General features: G+C 37.8%; 1 protein-coding gene across 2 annotated transcripts; it reads left to right on the forward strand.

The window, feature by feature from the left end:
* The first annotated feature begins 2117 nt into the window (after positions 1–2117).
* Positions 2118–16462, forward strand: zbbx (zinc finger, B-box domain containing). 2 transcript variants are annotated; one of them, XM_077722765.1, is made up of 9 exons: positions 2118–2266; positions 3189–3294; positions 3717–3830; positions 7276–7363; positions 7566–7620; positions 7734–7843; positions 12775–12991; positions 13956–14109; positions 14371–16462. In XM_077722765.1, the coding sequence occupies exons 2-9, from the start codon at positions 3236–3238 to the stop codon at positions 14429–14431; spliced, it is 858 nt and encodes a 285-aa protein (XP_077578891.1). In that variant the 5' UTR covers positions 2118–2266; positions 3189–3235; the 3' UTR covers positions 14432–16462. The 2 variants fall into 2 exon arrangements, with proteins under 2 accessions (XP_077578891.1, XP_077578892.1); XM_077722766.1 differs by lacking the exon at positions 2118–2266 and adding an exon at positions 2439–2479.
* The last annotated feature ends 368 nt before the right edge of the window (positions 16463–16830 follow it).

Consider the following 16830-nt stretch of genomic DNA (forward strand, 5'->3'; position numbering starts at 1 on the left):
CCCGTGGGTGTTCTTGAAATATCACTTCAATTTAATGGTAGTTAAATAATTAATATGAATTTTGTCTTTTTTTTTTTGCTAGCATCACCTGTGTCCGACGTACATACTAATAGTTACAGCCTCTAAGTACAGTAATGAATCACAAACATGAAGGACGAAGCTGTCAAAGCTGTCAAGAAAGGCTCAAAACAATAAGCATTTGAGCCAGTCATCAACCTTTTGCAAGCTCTCTTATGAGAAATCCTTGGCATTTACATTCGCAAGGATATGATGTGATTGGGTTATGCTTTAGCAAAGATAGCTGTCATCTCATCTCATGTTGTTTTGTATTTCCCTGTTTTTCCGATCCATTTCCACTTTAAGGGAAATCTCTTTGGACATATGTGTAGTTCAGTTAGATGAAAATGAATGTAATCATTGCCCAAATAGTGTTTAACTATGTGGCGGTACTTGTATATAATTGTGTGAGGTTGGTGTACAGTGACGCATAAAGCCACAAATTAGATTAAATTCAGCAGATGACATTCATTGCCATACCATCATCATTGCCTCCCAATGACATAAATAGGCTTGACATTTTCCAATGCAATACAAGTCCTTTTATGGCAATTGCATTGCGGTCATAGCCTTGTCAAGCATTCCGTTGTACTTTTATCCCTCCACTCTTTTCTGGTACTTTTTTTGTTGCGTTTACATCCATAAATGTGCCTTTTTGTCAACCACGCGCCCTTCATTTAAGTACAGCACGTCCACCTCTTTTCCTATTCTCCTGTCCCCCACCTACACATCTATATGCCTGTGCATGCACAGCAACCTTTGCAAGCCTTTTCTGAGAGGGAGAGAGCAAAAATGAGCACTGGAGAGTCACCGCTTAGCAGATGAATCAGAATCTAGCCGAGGGGTCACAACCTTAAGTGACCATGCAGCAAAAGCCATGCTCAATAAGTCACACAGGCACACTTCCTTTATGGCACCTGCAAAAGTCCCCACACACAGACACATCGAGTGAACAAAATTCAGAATGGGTTGAATGACAGGATGTAAAAATAGCACGATTTGGCAATAAAATGGAAGTACTTGTGGATAATCGAATGCCCTTACAAGACCAGAATGTCAATTTACAATTGTTTTGATTCAGATTTATGATTTGGATAGATTTCTGGACAACCTCATTATCATGTAGTAAGAATAAAAAAAACAATCACAACAATTTAAATTAGAACTTTTTTCTTATGTGTAAAACTGGAGGACGACATAAATCAATGTTTTTCTTAAGCACCATAGGATTGATTCTACCTTGGTGGCTGTGTGATTGTGAGAGTAAATGGCTTTCTGTCTATATGTGTGTCCTGTGACTGCCCAATCAGTTCAGTATAGTCTGTCTTTTACCCCAAGTCAGCTGGGATAGGTTCCAGCGCCCCGTGACCTTGACAAGGTTAAGCAGTGTTGAAAATTTATGAATGATTATATCAAGAAAGTTACTACTGCCTGACTTGGGAGCAGACATTTTCCCCTGCTTTATCATTTTATGTATCTTCGAAGGTCAAGGGTTCAATCATGGGTCTAGATTTCCTAGTTTTTTCCAAGTTTTTCACTCTGTGCCCGCATGTGTTCTCATTCTGGTTCCATTCCAAATGGCAAAGATTAACATTTTGCTCATTGCTTGAAGGTGGCCTGGCAGATGCGTGCATTGGCCTCACAATTCTGGGGTTGATCCCAAGTCGGCCCCCTTGTGTGGAGTTTGCATGTTCTCCCCAGGCTTAAGTGGGTTTTCTCTAGGTACTCTAGTTTCCTCCCACATTCCAAACACATGCAGGTATGAGTGTGATAGGGTCTAGCACCCCCTGCGACCTTTGTGTGGATAAGCAGTTCAGAAAATGAATGCATTACTGTTTTATTGTTATTAATAAGAATGAATTGATATTTTAATAGCAAAATGAAAAAAAAAATATGCACGTTTCATTTCTTCATAAATGTGTTATACTTATTCGGGAAGATTTCTAATTATGTGCAAAGATTATTTTCTTAAAATATCCCGTGTTAGCGTCGCCTGCACAGTTGCCTATCGCGACAAGGACAGCTGGGATCACATGCTTTGGTTGTCATGGAAACGGTACTCGACCCCGTTGACGCTTCATGCTTCTTAGAAAACTGTTTACCACAAACGCTTTTGAGAACCAAAATAGACACTTTTAAGACGTAAACTGCAAGCCTTTGCATTATTCCTTCAATCTGTTTCACATTCGCTGGGTAAAAGATCCGTCAGGTAAATTCAATCCAGATAGTTTCCTGTTATTTTCTGAAAGTCGTCACAACTACGAATGCACGTTACGCTTGGTATTACATGCTATTATTTACTAAATATCTATATAGTATACGTGTGACAGTGATGTAATCTTTTGTCTTTCGGTGACGTGCAGTTTTCATGATGTGTCCTTGTTAAAATAGTCGTTTCAAGCGCACCCATGCGAAATTTTTGGTAAGTGTTTTAGTTTATATGAGTTATATATTGGACTAAGGACGGCACTATTAATGTATTAATTTAAGGTTTAAGCAGTTCTCACAAATGCTCGTGTGCAATTTGCAACAGTTTTTGCAATATTTTTTAAATAGGCCTACTTTGCACTGGCGTTTAATAGAATTATGTATATTAGATGTGCATTTTTTGTTTTCATGGGAATCAACAAACAACAAACTTGAATGCAGCTCAGACATGCATACATGTTTTCTTTATTGAAGACTATAAATTGTTGATGTATGAACATGAATGAATAATTGAGTAATGAGGGCATAGATGTAGAAAACAGATCTATGGAGTCCGCTCAAGTTTATTATTTTGTGAACTTGGGTAAAATGCTTGCTTTTCTTAGAGATTTGCTCCTTGAGTGAACCTCAACAAACCTCATTGTATAAAGCTATTATGTTATCAGCTATGTTGCTGGCAGTTTATCTGCTCTCACTATACCAATATACCTAATATGCCCCACTTAACTAATTTCTCTATAGCCCTATAAACAGTTACTGCCAGTTATTTTAACTACCCTGCATCGCTTTTGGCAAATCTGTCCACTCTGGTTATTGTTCCTTACCGGCATCCCTTTAGAGGGCAATGACAGCGGTATTGTGGATTTTAGTTCAAAGTGGGTGTTTCATGTACTCAACGGCATTGTATTTGATTTTTATTGCAGGAAAAAAAGCCGCCAGAGTGACGCAAGCCTCCCAGCTAAGAGGAGTTATGAATTTAAATGACTTTGGGATGCTCCCCAAAAGTAAATCTATACATTTTACTTCGAGGTAAGTTGAGATCCAATAACAATGTGACTTGAACAATTGTCAGTAGTTCATCTTGGTTGTTTGTCTTTCATTCTTTTATGCATGCTTAGTTGATAATCTTGAAGCCAACAGTACAAGTGTTTGCATTTCAGCATGTTTGGCTGCTCCATAACACTTTGTTTGAAATGTAGTGCAGCACCTATAAGTAGTTTTTCATTTGCCAACAGCAAATTGACTAAATTGATGCTTGAGCTCAGTGCTACTTGCACCTTGTGACTAATAGATGAAAATATTGATCAGCCAAGGCAGCAGAGATTGGTGCAAAGGATGAATTGAACATATCGGTGCTTGCCTATTTTACTAATCTGATGGAGTGGTTCATTTATATGATTGACTGTCATTGACTTGCTTGATAAAATATGCACGTTCATGCGTTTCTATAGGAACACCCAGAGCTTACAGTCAGAGACAGAATCTCTGACACAGCAGAGCACCGAGCTGGAAAACAAACTACGAAGACTGAAAGAAAGTATGAAAAAGGAGAAAGGCGAGAGGGGGTAAGTATTATTGGGTCAGCTAATGGGGTGTCAGGAGTCGTTGAAAGAAATAAATAGAAAATAGCGGGAGACAAGACGAGAAAATATCAGAATAGGGAATGAATTCACTTGAAAACTATTACAAGAACCTGTATTCCCTAAGATTTTGCTGCAATAGGAAATTAACTTTTCACTCAGTCCTTCATAGTAGGCTATCATTAGTGTGGCTACAGAGAGGGATCAGAGACTTAAGAGGCTTATCATGGAGTGAAGAAGAAAAATATATTTTAATTGTCAAACACACATATAATAATGCAAGATGGTTCTAGAAATTTGAAAGGAGGGTTGTAGATGCCTAAAAAGCATACAATTTAAAAGTGCTTTATGCAGGCTACTTGTTTTTGGATCTTGTACATTCCCCTAAACCTCCCTCAGAACAACATAAGATGTAATTTACAATGATGCTGTGCGTACTTTATTTTTCTATCGTCTAACTGCTTGTCCCCAAGATCACACTGCTCCTCTAGTAGATTGATGGTTCATTCTGGTATTACAAGCATTTCCGTTATTTGGTGGCAAACAATAGATGTTCACATTTAGTTTGCTGAAAGGAGGTGTAGTTTAATGACTTTGGGAGTACTACAGAGGCAATAATAAAGTCATTCGGTTGGCCCGGGGCAAATGTAGTACATAGTTCTATGATTGGCCCTTCCAAACTCTAAGCTTTAATGCAGCTTTGACTTTCAGCCTTGAAGGATTGTAGACACTACTGGTCCTCTTATACCTTCCTTTAGAGAACAGGTTTTCCTACTCTGAAGTTATGGTGCTATACTTTTTTATCTGACTCAAGTGCAGCTTGGGTTCATTTCCAACTCAGTGACGGTGTAAATATGGGCACAAATGGTTGTTATTGCAACTGACTGGGAATCAGTTTAGGCTATAGTCCGCTTTTCACCACAGAAAAATGTACAGTGTTACTAAATTAAGAGAATTTTGGACAATTAGTCTCCCTAAGTTGAATTTCCAGTCAAAAGACATTCTTTTGTGAGATCATTTGCTGCAAGAATGAACATAATTTACATTTAGTTAAATTGTTTTGCACGTTTGGAGGAGAATTTAGCCAGGCAGATGGTTTACTCTTGCTCTGTGGTGGATTGTACAGCCCATTGGGGGCCTGTTAAAAAGTCTTTTTTTCCTTTCCTTTTTTGAATTCCCACCAAAAACGACTGCGGAAACGAAAGAATAACAGCTGGCGATAAATGTAGTGTTCTGTCGGATTGGCATACTCATCAGATTATACAGTGGTTTCCCACACATTAAATCCTGCCCAAAGCCCTTTATAATACTTATACCTGCTAATTTATAGATGTGATTGTGAACTAACCAACACTTTTTGGCGTACACTGAATAGCATTTCATAAATTTGTGTGGCCGTCACAATTTCTGTATTAAACTTTAGATACATCAACACAACATGATGTCATTGTGTTGTTGTTTAAATAATTTCATATCATATTTTTACTATATACATAATGAGAATAGATAAATGTTTCATAATTTTGCTTTATTTATGCACAGCTACATCTATAATATAAAATGTGTTTTAAATGACCTCAGGCAATGTTGAGTATGTAGAAAAGTGCTAGAATAACATACAAAGTGTAAACAGAGCGTGTCACTTTTCCCTCTGAATTTGTTGCAACTTTTTCTTATATGTGGAGGCATGTGTAGTAGATGTAGATGAATCTGGATTAGATAATGAGGTGTTTGCTAATGCAAAATCCACCAAGATTTCCAACAAACCTTATTTCTCTGGGGTATATGTCCTGAAGGGACAGCTTGTTATCCTGCACCAGCAGAGGTGTGCCTCAGCTGTCTCCCCTGGCGACAGTCAGTTGCCAGGGCGATGGTGCAGGCTTGATTACCCAATGCCATCCACTGTCAAAAAGAACGTCCACCCTCATTGTCAGCACAACACACCAACAGAGTTTAGTCAAGTGGCAACTCTGTCGTCACATTTAAAACATTTCTTTACACACTGATGTTATTTGACTCATGCGATGAGTTGCCATACAACAAAAAATAGTAACATCCAGAATAGCTTTGTATAATTCAATGTTGGAGCATAAGTAATTTTGTCACAGGAACATTATATTTCATTATATTAGTAAATTAGGTTTTCCCCAATTCCCAGAATGTCTGATGTCAAATCATCGGAAGGATGAACATAACTAATGTATGAAAACTTGCTGATTATTTCCTCATGCATGTAAATTAATGTGTGGCATGCACGACAATGCTGTTATCACAACAATATTCTACTTTGTGAAGAGAAGATAGATACAGTAAGTTAAATGTCATTCATAAAAGTCAGATTTTTTGTTGTTACACAAATGTTATATGGTTTATTATTTAAATATTTATATTTATGTCTCAGTGTGCGTTCGCTAGCTGTGTGAATCTTCATAACAAATTGATTAAGAGAAACAATTCTAGTTCTTGGTAGGATTACAAATGAGATATTTGTTCAGGTGCTGCAGGTTAATGAACAAAAAATTTGAAAAATCTACATGGTCTTCTACTTTTCCTGGTTTTCTATGACTGTGACTAAATGTGAACGTTACTTTGAAAATAATTTTTATTGCCTTGGGATATGTTCCATTTGTTTATTTAAATGTTGTCCAGTTCTCCAATGTATCTTAAAATGGATAAATATGCTTTGTGATTGTGTGGGTTTCCTTGAGGCTGTTATGGTTAGAAAAAATGTCTTTGTTTTGAATTGAGCTGCCAAAGTTGGGTCCTCGTTTCTCTATGTTCTCTGTTGGGTTCTATGCTTGAAAGAATGACTGTTCAGTCCACTGATGGAAAATAGATGAAACCACAGCATGGAGTCAGAAATCAAAAGAAAACAATAAGAATGGTTCCCCAAACAATATGCTTTCAATATTATGTTTACCTTTCATGAACTCAACACTGACAAATGCACCTTAAACTTGCGCATCACTGAGTAAATTCAACAACAATAGCGTAAAACTGACAAAGTCACTTCATCAGCAACTTCCTTGTTCCAATGTTTTGTGACTCTTTCATTTAACTGAATTATGAAAAAACTCAAAATTCATGCACAGATCAGAGGGCAGTAGGGGTGCTGGAGCCTATCCCAAATCTCTATGAATCACAGGCACTGGTTGCCAGCCAGTCTCAGAGCACAACTTACCAGAATAGATAAGAAATTAAGTTAACAAGATGTTTTCAAGGTGTTGGTAGAGATCCAACAGACTAAGAGAAAAACGATTGACAGACTGTCAAGACTTAATTAAGTTGATAACAAGAGAATATGCATCTGGGAATGTTTCAGGAGATCTATTTACTCCAAAGGTTCATAAAAGAGTATAACAAGCCTTTTTGTTTTCTGTCATTTTCATGAATACTTGCTAAAATAAATATTCTTTATCCCTTTTTCTAGGCATATAGGATTTTTACATCAGAAGTCTGAACAATATGGATCAATCAACAGGAGTTCTCTAACACAAACTGTATTGAAAACCCAAAAGGTCTGTTTTTTTTATTCATTTGTTAACTATATTGTCTCAGAAATTTAGTAGCATTCTACACAAAATAGTCTGACTGAAAATATTTCCTTAGAGTAACAACTTACTGAACTTACTGTCAGTTTAAACCTCCAAACTTTTTACATCTTTGTAGAATAGTCCATTGCTGTTGCAAGCATATTATTTTATTTTCCTACATTTCCAGAGTCTCTCAGCAGGGAAAATGAAGATCCGAGTTCTAAAGGATGAACCATTAGCAGGTGAGCCATAATTTGCATTATGGTCTTATATACATAGACTGCCAAATTGATTAATTTACATACATTACGTCATCGCATTTTTACTCCAAATTAATATTACTTTGTCTCTTTAGCACCACCTCATCTTCCGCTGTATGATTCCTGCTGTTGTCCTGAGACAGCAAAGCCTAGTAAGATGAAGACAACAAACTGCGGACAAGGTGATGTCAGGAATGATAAAAAGGTATGCACAAAGATATATTTCTAATGGGTCTTATTTAACAAAAAGGTCAAATGGGATGCTTATAGATGTTTACCATAAGCCATCCACCCATCCATTGGATTTTCTAATATCACTCATTAGGCTCGCTGGTGAGCTTTAGACTATCTCTCCTCTCCATGTATTGTAATGTGCTTGTGTTTACAATGTTAATAGCTTAGGTTATATGCGCATTAATCACTATAATAACATGAAAACAGCAGTGTCATAAAGCTAATGCCACTTCATAGAACATTTTCTGTTTTTATTCATTCTAAACCCACTACGGCATTGTTGAAGAGATAGCGACATATAACTCGTCGACTCACCTGCAGTGAGTTAAAATGTAAAGTGGTACTTAACTTGAAAGTGCAATTGATGTTGTTGTTGCACAGTTATGGGCTTTGTCGCTGTATTAGCCTTTGTTTTAGGTAAAAAGGCAAACTTGGGTGTCTTCTGGAAGGGTTTAATAAAACTCATTCCATCACAAAGGGGAGTGTGTATGGGAAGCGGGGAAAGTGAATCATCTAGCAATATCAAGGCACTTTTGCAACACACTGTAACTGTGATTTAAAAATAATTTGTAGAATTATGAATACTACTTTGCTCCGTCATGCATTCTGTGCAAGGTGTAACTAGGGCAATGCCATTATCACCCCCAAACTGCACCACTTCTCATTATTTGTGCACCACACTTGAGAAACAAAACATGCACAAACACCCACCATGCTTAACACTGCAGTATCTCAGACCCATTCAAGCATAAAAGGGAACTAATTTCCTCCAACATAGCACAAGAGTGTGGTGAATGCTGCTTGTTGCCTGATTGTATGCCTAGTCCCAGGAGAGTGGCTGTAATTCATCCCCAGGCGTAAGAGGGGAAATAAGGGGCAGCTTTATGGCACCATTAGAAGGCAATGTTGCACCTGTATGGGCCAGTTTTCGAGTTGCTGTTGCAAAACATTCGCAGATAGATACATCAGTAAAACTGAACATAGGGCATATTTTCATATGAAATGCCAATCTAGACCCATGTGAGGCTTCAATTTAGATAAGGTTTGGTTATGTCATGGACACGCTCTTTGGAGAAGGCGATTATTCAATTTAATTGTGTAAACACGGCCGTTTTTTTTTTCTACCAATCAGCAGGTTTTATATTGCCTCTATAACACTTTTGTGTTGGAAGGTTGACACAGGATGAGTAAGTACAAGGAAACCTTATGGGCGAAGAAGCTGGGAAATGGTCACATGAGGACAGACTATTGTGTGTCTCCTTCTTCAATAACTATGAAAATCATTAACTTAATCGTGCTAATGTTCGCAAAATCACACAAAACAGTTGCTTAGCTTAATGGGTCTTCAAGGAAAGGAAAAGGAGTCAATACTGTTGGACATCTTTTAACGTGTAATTTGTTTAGCACCATTACTGAAACCTCTCTGTCTATAGATTTACTGCACAGGAAAAAGATGAAATGGTTAATGATTGCGTGCTTTCACACCTTGTTTCTCATACAGTTTACCCAAAGAGGGCAGTAATGCTCCACATTTTTGCTCAATTTCAGGTGTTCTTCTCCAATCAGATCTAAGGTCTGATTAGATGGAAAGGAATTATCACTTCTGTCAAGGCCCTCTTAAATAATGGATTGCATTCATAAAAATGGCCTCCTAAATGTTCGCATGGATAGCATTTAAGTGTTCAACCAGCCTAGCATGCATGGGAAACCGCATTACCAACCAACATCCTAACCACTCATCCGCTGGGCCTCCCCCAAATAACATCTAGATATATTAATTTTTCAAAATATTCAGTGCACTGCAGTTTGTCAAGATTGTATGAATTACTGATTTGGTTTTCATTCTGCATTTGCATCATTTCAGTTTGTACACTTCTTACGGCTTTGTCGTACAGTCCAAAAACTTGAAAGGTAAGAGGAATAAATAATTATACCTGGCAATTGACTGGTAAACATTCCAAGGTTTAACAAGGCTTGCCACATCTTGTAATTATTTGTACTTTTCATTTCTGTAGCTTTGTTAGGTTGGGGGGGGATGTGTACTTCAATTTGAAGCGGACACATCCATATCCTTATTCAATCACGCTCAGCTGTGTATTTTGGCAGGATGCAAAGGGTAGGGGGATTATACACATGCAGCTGACGCATGCATCCCTCGCTAAAATAATCCTGTGTCGTTTGTGTTGGAAAGAATAAAATAAAAGAGGACAGAGAAAATGAGACAGGTTGACAAATAGAATATTAACTTCATTGGAGTCAAATAAACTAATGATAATAATAATAATAATAATACGGGGTGGCCCGAGTGGTTAGCGTGTCAGCCTCAAATCTCTGAGGTCCTGGGTTCATGTCCAGGTCGGTCCACCTGTGTGGAGTTTGCATGTTCTCCCTTGGCCTGCGTGGGTTTCCTCTCACATTCTAAAAATGTGCATGTTAGGCTGATTGGACACTCTAAATTGGGATTGGCTCCAGCACCCCCCGTTGCCCTAATGAGGATAAAGCAGTTCAGAAACTGAGATGAAAATGTGATGAGAGATAATAATACAAAGGTCAAATGTATGCCTCCTGTGTTTTTGTGCAGTTTTAATTTCCTGTTGAGGGACAAAGATAACATTTTCAGTGATTCTTCTTTTCAGAAAACAAGTAAATGCTATCATACAGTATCTCACAACAACTACCGGGACTTTCATAGGAATTCGCATTAATAAATGCCCAAAATATCCTTTTTCCAAGATACTACTTTAGTTGGTCTTTTTCAGGCTCTTCTGCAGACTTGTAGTTTCTCATTAATAAGAAACTGACTGGACCTAATTTGAATAATCTTTGCTGATTGGCTTTCGAGTGAGTATGCCGGCAGGAAGCTGGTGGGCATTGGCAATGCAGGTGGGAACTTTGGCACATTGCAGCGATGTGGCCAACAATCGTCCTTCAATGACAACAAGCTTAGCTAAAAACATAAAACATTCACTCACCTCACACTGGTGCTTCAGCCTTGTGTGCCAACCGAGAAAATTGTTCAGCACTTCCGATATTAGTGGGCGTGGAGTCTCGGAACTTTTTTAATGCACACTAGAACATTGAAAAACTATTTTAGTATCTCTCTAAGTAAACATGTTCAAATTGTGCCACAATTTTTGTTTACTATTACATAACCAAGCAGTGCTTTTGCCGAATTGGCTAATGAGTTCACTTGAGCTGTAAAAGTTCCCATTTGGCAGCCACTTAGTGTCTATGATGACATCACAAAGTTGGAGGATGTTAGATAATTTCCACCTTCTGTTTGAAGGTTCTCTTTGTATGCTTAATAAGGGTAGACATTTGGCTATCACCTTTCAGATCAATCATTCTTTTTAGCAAGACTACTATGTCCACATATGTTTCAAAGATAGGTATAGCATAATGGATGACTTGTTTGTACATCTGCCTCGGAAAATCTAAAGTCAGGGGTTCAAACCCGTGAGTGTTTTGCATATACGCAATATATAGCAATGGCATACTATATACTTATTACATATGCAAATACTGTGTAGAAAATTATAATTACAAGTGCCTATAATTAGGAAATGCTATTACTTCTGTTATTTACTTTGTTGAACTCAATAAGTGATCACTGACTTGCTTTGCTCAGAAAAGTTTAATAATTTTAGCAGAAGATTAAATTGGACAATTTAATGAAACGACTGTTTCATCCACGCAGCTAAAACCCATGCCGATGAATTAGCCATTACCTCAGGAATTGACCCTTCATCCAATTGTTACATGCAAAACGAGTGCAAATATTACATGGATAATTGTGTCTGGAGGGTTGTGTTTTATTAGGAAACTGTGTGTACATGTACATAGATGATTTCTTATGAAGAATGGTTGTTGATTAGAACTTAATCTATTTTATGTTCTCACACACTACTAGTGTGTTAACTACATTTGTTATTGAATTTGAATATTAATTTTGTCTTTATCATCATTTTCTCTTAGCATTTATTAAAATGGCTTTAATTAACTTTTAAACCACACTCCCACTGTGCATTCTTCTGTGACAAAAAGGTGTAAAGCCTTATGAATCCCTACCAAAATTCTGAAGATTGGAGGGCAAATAATTCTAGTCACGCGATGTCTTGGGTCATAGGAGCAAAGTCTCTCTTGTTGCCAGAGTAATGTGATTAAAATCTCTGCTCCGTCCAAATAATTGTCATGCTTCAAATAAACATCTAGCTACTGATTAAGCCATTGTTTCTTAGACAAGGAGGTGGTTGGCGGGGGGTTATGCAAGCCCAAAATAGGAAAACACTATTAACTTTTCATAGGTTTAATGTATTTTATGTGTTTTTGTGGGTAGCAGTATGATTTTCCACAATAGAGTAAATTGTCAATCCAATCTATTAAAGATGAGTGAAGTGGATTTAAACCAAACTGACTGATTAATGAATGAATATGCCAAAAGAATGCACTCATATTACAACAAGTTTACAGATAGTTGTCATTGCTATGGCAGCCTGCAATGATGTCTACTTTACTGAGACTTTGCTTAATTAGGTTTTCATCATGGGATTGCTTCCAAGCTTCTTGGTTATTGAGTTCTCTTATAAATATGTCAGGACAATGAAGATTTCACTTCCTTTTTTGCTTGCACAAATGGAGATTAGATATCCACATACTTGAAGAATCATTAACTGTCCTTTCCATTTTTCCCTCAAATGTAAACTGTCCTGTCTTTTATCCCCTTACATATATAATTAGTCAGATGTGCAATAGCAGATTCTTAATCGGGAAACATGATTTTTGCAACTAATTCAATTTCCACTGGTGTTATATAGTAATGTTATAGTTGGAGATTAGGGAAGATTAGCATGAATCGTTATTTTGGCATGCTTTCTAATTTAGTGTTTCTGTCTTTTTTTGCAGATGTTTACTGAGAATTATGGAGAAAAGACATGTGTGGAAATAAGTAGAAAGAAACACCATGAGAATGCTAAAAAGGCTTTTGAGAATTCTCTTCTCAGTGGAGGCTATAATGAGGAAGAGTCTGCTAGATCTTTCCAGCAGGCTCTCAAAGATTGGAGAAACCGAAAGTCTGATAGTGATAGTGCCACAGAACCTGTAACAATTTCCACTCAAACAGGTGAGGACTAAGATTGCATTGTAAGATACTACTTCCTAATAAACTGTAAAACCTTTTTTTAAACTACTAAGTACAATAAGTATCAATGAATTAATGTTGCATATTTAAATGATTTGACGGATTACAGAATGTACGCAAATACGATTCCATAACGGTAATCCCCTTCAATTATTTCAGAAATTAGAGCCAAACATTATGAACTTTACTTGCCTCCCAGGTTTCAGGCGACTACTTTTCTTACTGTCGAAGTCATTTTACAAAGTCCTGATTTTTTTCTCACTGCCCCTCTTCATCACTATGTGATGATGTCCTAGCGCTATCCAGAAAGTGCTTAGCCCTGCAGTTTAAAAAATAGTCCATGTTGGCTGCATTTCGATAACGAGTGAAGTGTTTGCTGTACGCTCCACAACACTCATTCCCCACAGTTATGTGCATGTCTATGTATACAGGCTGTCTTCCATCTCAAATTGGGTCTGGAATGTTTGTATATTTATGTACTATGTGCTATTATATTAGTGCTGTGGGTTGAGGTCTTGGAGCTTTTTATTTGTTCTCTTATTTTCTCTACCCAACACACTTGGACAGACTCCCCCCCCCCTAACCCCCTCCACTCTTCTCTGCAAATTACTGCCAGCCCCTTCAGCCCTAATTATTTCTGTCAAGCCACTGGCACACAGGTCCACTTTCAAGCTGCCACTATGGACTTCTAAAGTGTTGAGAGCAATCATAGCGATTTCTTCCTTTCCCTGGTGTTATTCTCGCTCATGTGGTTGTAATGTAACACTTTTATTGTTTTTGTACTATAATTCTAGAGTACAATACTGTATTGCTATGCTATGTTATATATGGCTCTTACTGATGTGTCTATATTTTGGTTTGCATTGTAGGGTCCACTCCTTATTTTGTCTGGCATCCTTTTCTTCTCTCTGTAATCCAACTATATTTTTGTACACTGTTTCTCAAGTGTCAGGTGTAGCGGCTCAAGTAGACTTTCCTCCAGAGAGATGCCATGAAGCAAACACAAAGAGAGGGGGAGACAGCAAGGTACCCGTCAAACTGGAGTTCACTGAAAGCAGACTTACCTATATGGACAGGTTGCTACTCAAGAAGCACCGTAGGTAGGTTACACATTCATTCGCGTTTAGTATTTGCTTCAACATCTAACCATAATACATTCCACTAGTGATATAACATTCATAGTTCAAAGCATGACAATAAGAATCTCATATACTATAAATCTAGTCATCTATTCTCAACAGATCCTATGTTGTCCAATGCAAGTGAGTCCTAATGTTTTAATAGATGTCTTTATGTTAATATATAAGTATAGTTTTATATACGTCCATTCATCCATTGTCAACACTGGTTATTCTGATCAGTCTCGCAGGGTCCCGGAGCATATCCCAGCTACCTTTGGGCATGAGGCGTACTACACCCTGAACTGGTCCCCAGTCAGTCCCAGGCCACATATAGGGATGTCCACCAGCACTCACATTCACCCCATCACTGAGTCAAAATTGCTGCCGCTAATGAAGTCCTTCTAAGGTACCACTGTACCATCAGTGACTGATTTTTTTTATAAACAGTATACATATATATATGAACTACTAGTCACTGATGTAAATTTATGGGTTATTCTCAAAGTAATGTCCATCCAAAGACCTTGATTTTTTTAGGATTTAGACAAAGCGGAGAGACATGAGTCAATATCTAAAAATGTAATGGTAAGGGCATGTCAAGTGATTTTTAACTCTGAGTTGAAAGGTCCCAACATCTGTTAAGGAGAAGAGAACTTCTTAAACATTATCAACAACCTAAATCTGACAAACAAATGTGATTTTTCTAGGCTAAGAAAACTGATTAGCGATTCAGCATGTCTAAAATTAATCTCAAAATGGTCATCTTAAATATCTGCATCTGCATAGATTATTATATAAAGTGTGTCTTTGACCTTTCCTGTCTGCTTCTTTGTGGGTAGACTTTCACAATAATTGTTGCAAGTAAAAACAATTTTTTAGACTTTTTTCAGCATATTATAATTGTGCTGTTGATTTCTTGAGCGCTCAGCTTCAGAAAGACTCATAATTACAGGCCTTTATATAAGCAGCACCTCTCGGACTGAGTCGCCCACCAGAGACTGGGCCATAGGGGGTGTGAGAGCCAGAGTTCACTTTTAGGGCCCACTGACTGCCTGAGCAGAACCGCTTTAAGTCTCCTGCTACAGCAGCCTTCAAGTGCGGTGCCGTGCAGGGAGCCAATCTAAGTGCAATAAGCCTGGAGCCATGATGGCAACAGAGCTTAATGAAGAGACAGAGGGACTGGCTGGCTGGCAGAAAGAAAGAGTGAGAGGCTGAATTTTAACAAGTTTCTGGGAGTGAAGGGAAGATGGAGTGCGATGTTTTATAGAACTCACTAAGGAGAGAGGTGTATTAGAGTCGTAAACATCACCAATCGTGTTACTTAAGGGGGTTGTCAGGCTGATTACCCAAATTCTCTGGGTGTTGTGAGCGAGCACCACCTTCCGTCAATGCCACAGTCATAAGTATGTGTTAGTAACACAGTGAAACCCTTACAAAAATAGGACAAACCAACATTTACTGTCTTACATGTGCTAAAGAAGTCTTTTCTTTGTTAATATCTTACAATAAAAAAACGACTTCTATGTTGAATGAGAAACCTCATTGGTGAAACTGTCTGTGCTTGATCAGTTAGAACAAAAAACAGCAACCTTTATGGACTTTGGTGGACTAGTTTGGATACTCCTGGGTTGTGTAGTGCCATTCTTTAAAAGATCAGTTTTGAATTAAAGATTTTTTTTTCAGCCACCAAAGTGTGTAGGTTTGCAAAACCTGCTTCAATCTACTGATCGTCACGGACCCTTATACTCTTGGGAACTTGGCACCACCATTCATCGTCCTTGCCACTTATTCTCATGAGAGTCGTGAGGGTGCTTAAACCTGTACCATTTCACAATGGGCAAGAGCCTGGGTACAGTTTGAACTGGTTGCCAGGCGTTCTAAAAGCACACATTGACAAACAAACACTCCTAATTACATTTCTACATAGTTCAGAGCGTTAATCACTGCATATCCTCAGTGCTTTTATTAAAATTGCAGTGGTTTTAAAGTCAATGGCGGATATTCAGACAGTGAGATTTTTTTTTTGGGAGGGAAAAGTAACTACAGCCAATAGGTATAGAGTAGATGAAGAATTACACATCTTGGAGGCATAGCATTTTCCCCCCATTAGTGTTTATTACGATTGGAATAAACTGCAGTCAATGAGGAGAAGTTTTTATGAGTGCTCCTCAGGGAAATTTTGTTGTAAACAAACAGCACATGCAATGAAACTCATTTCAAATGTCCAATAGGCAGTAGTTAATCCATCCTTCCATTATCTGTAGTGCTTATTTCGCACTGAGGTTTCAGGGGGGCAGCCTAGTGGACGCTGGAACAGTTGCAGGACCCTTCAGAAAACACAGGCCCTTCCACATGATATGCCACAAGCGCTAAGGGGAAAAAAACATTATTTTCGAATTATTTTTATCATCTGTGTTAGACTTTTCACTCGCCAAACCACTTTTGACTGATGTTTTTCACTGTTTTGGTCCCCATAAACTGTGAAAAACAAGGGATCGCTGTATAGGGTAGACCCTTTTTTTATCAAGAATTATTTAGATAAGCCACATTTGTGTGCTGACAGCAATAATTGGTATAGTTTTGTCTTCGTTTGTCTTATGCTGAATCATATAGATGCTGATAAGATTCCTTCCACTTGTTAGAACTTTTATAAAGCATAATGATTAGTACATGTTCGGTGTCTCATCTCTTGTCTTTGTT

The sequence above is a fragment of the Stigmatopora nigra genome, chromosome 8 (assembly GCF_051989575.1).
Source record: "Stigmatopora nigra isolate UIUO_SnigA chromosome 8, RoL_Snig_1.1, whole genome shotgun sequence".
In the NCBI taxonomy this organism is placed as follows: domain Eukaryota; kingdom Metazoa; phylum Chordata; class Actinopteri; order Syngnathiformes; family Syngnathidae; genus Stigmatopora; species Stigmatopora nigra.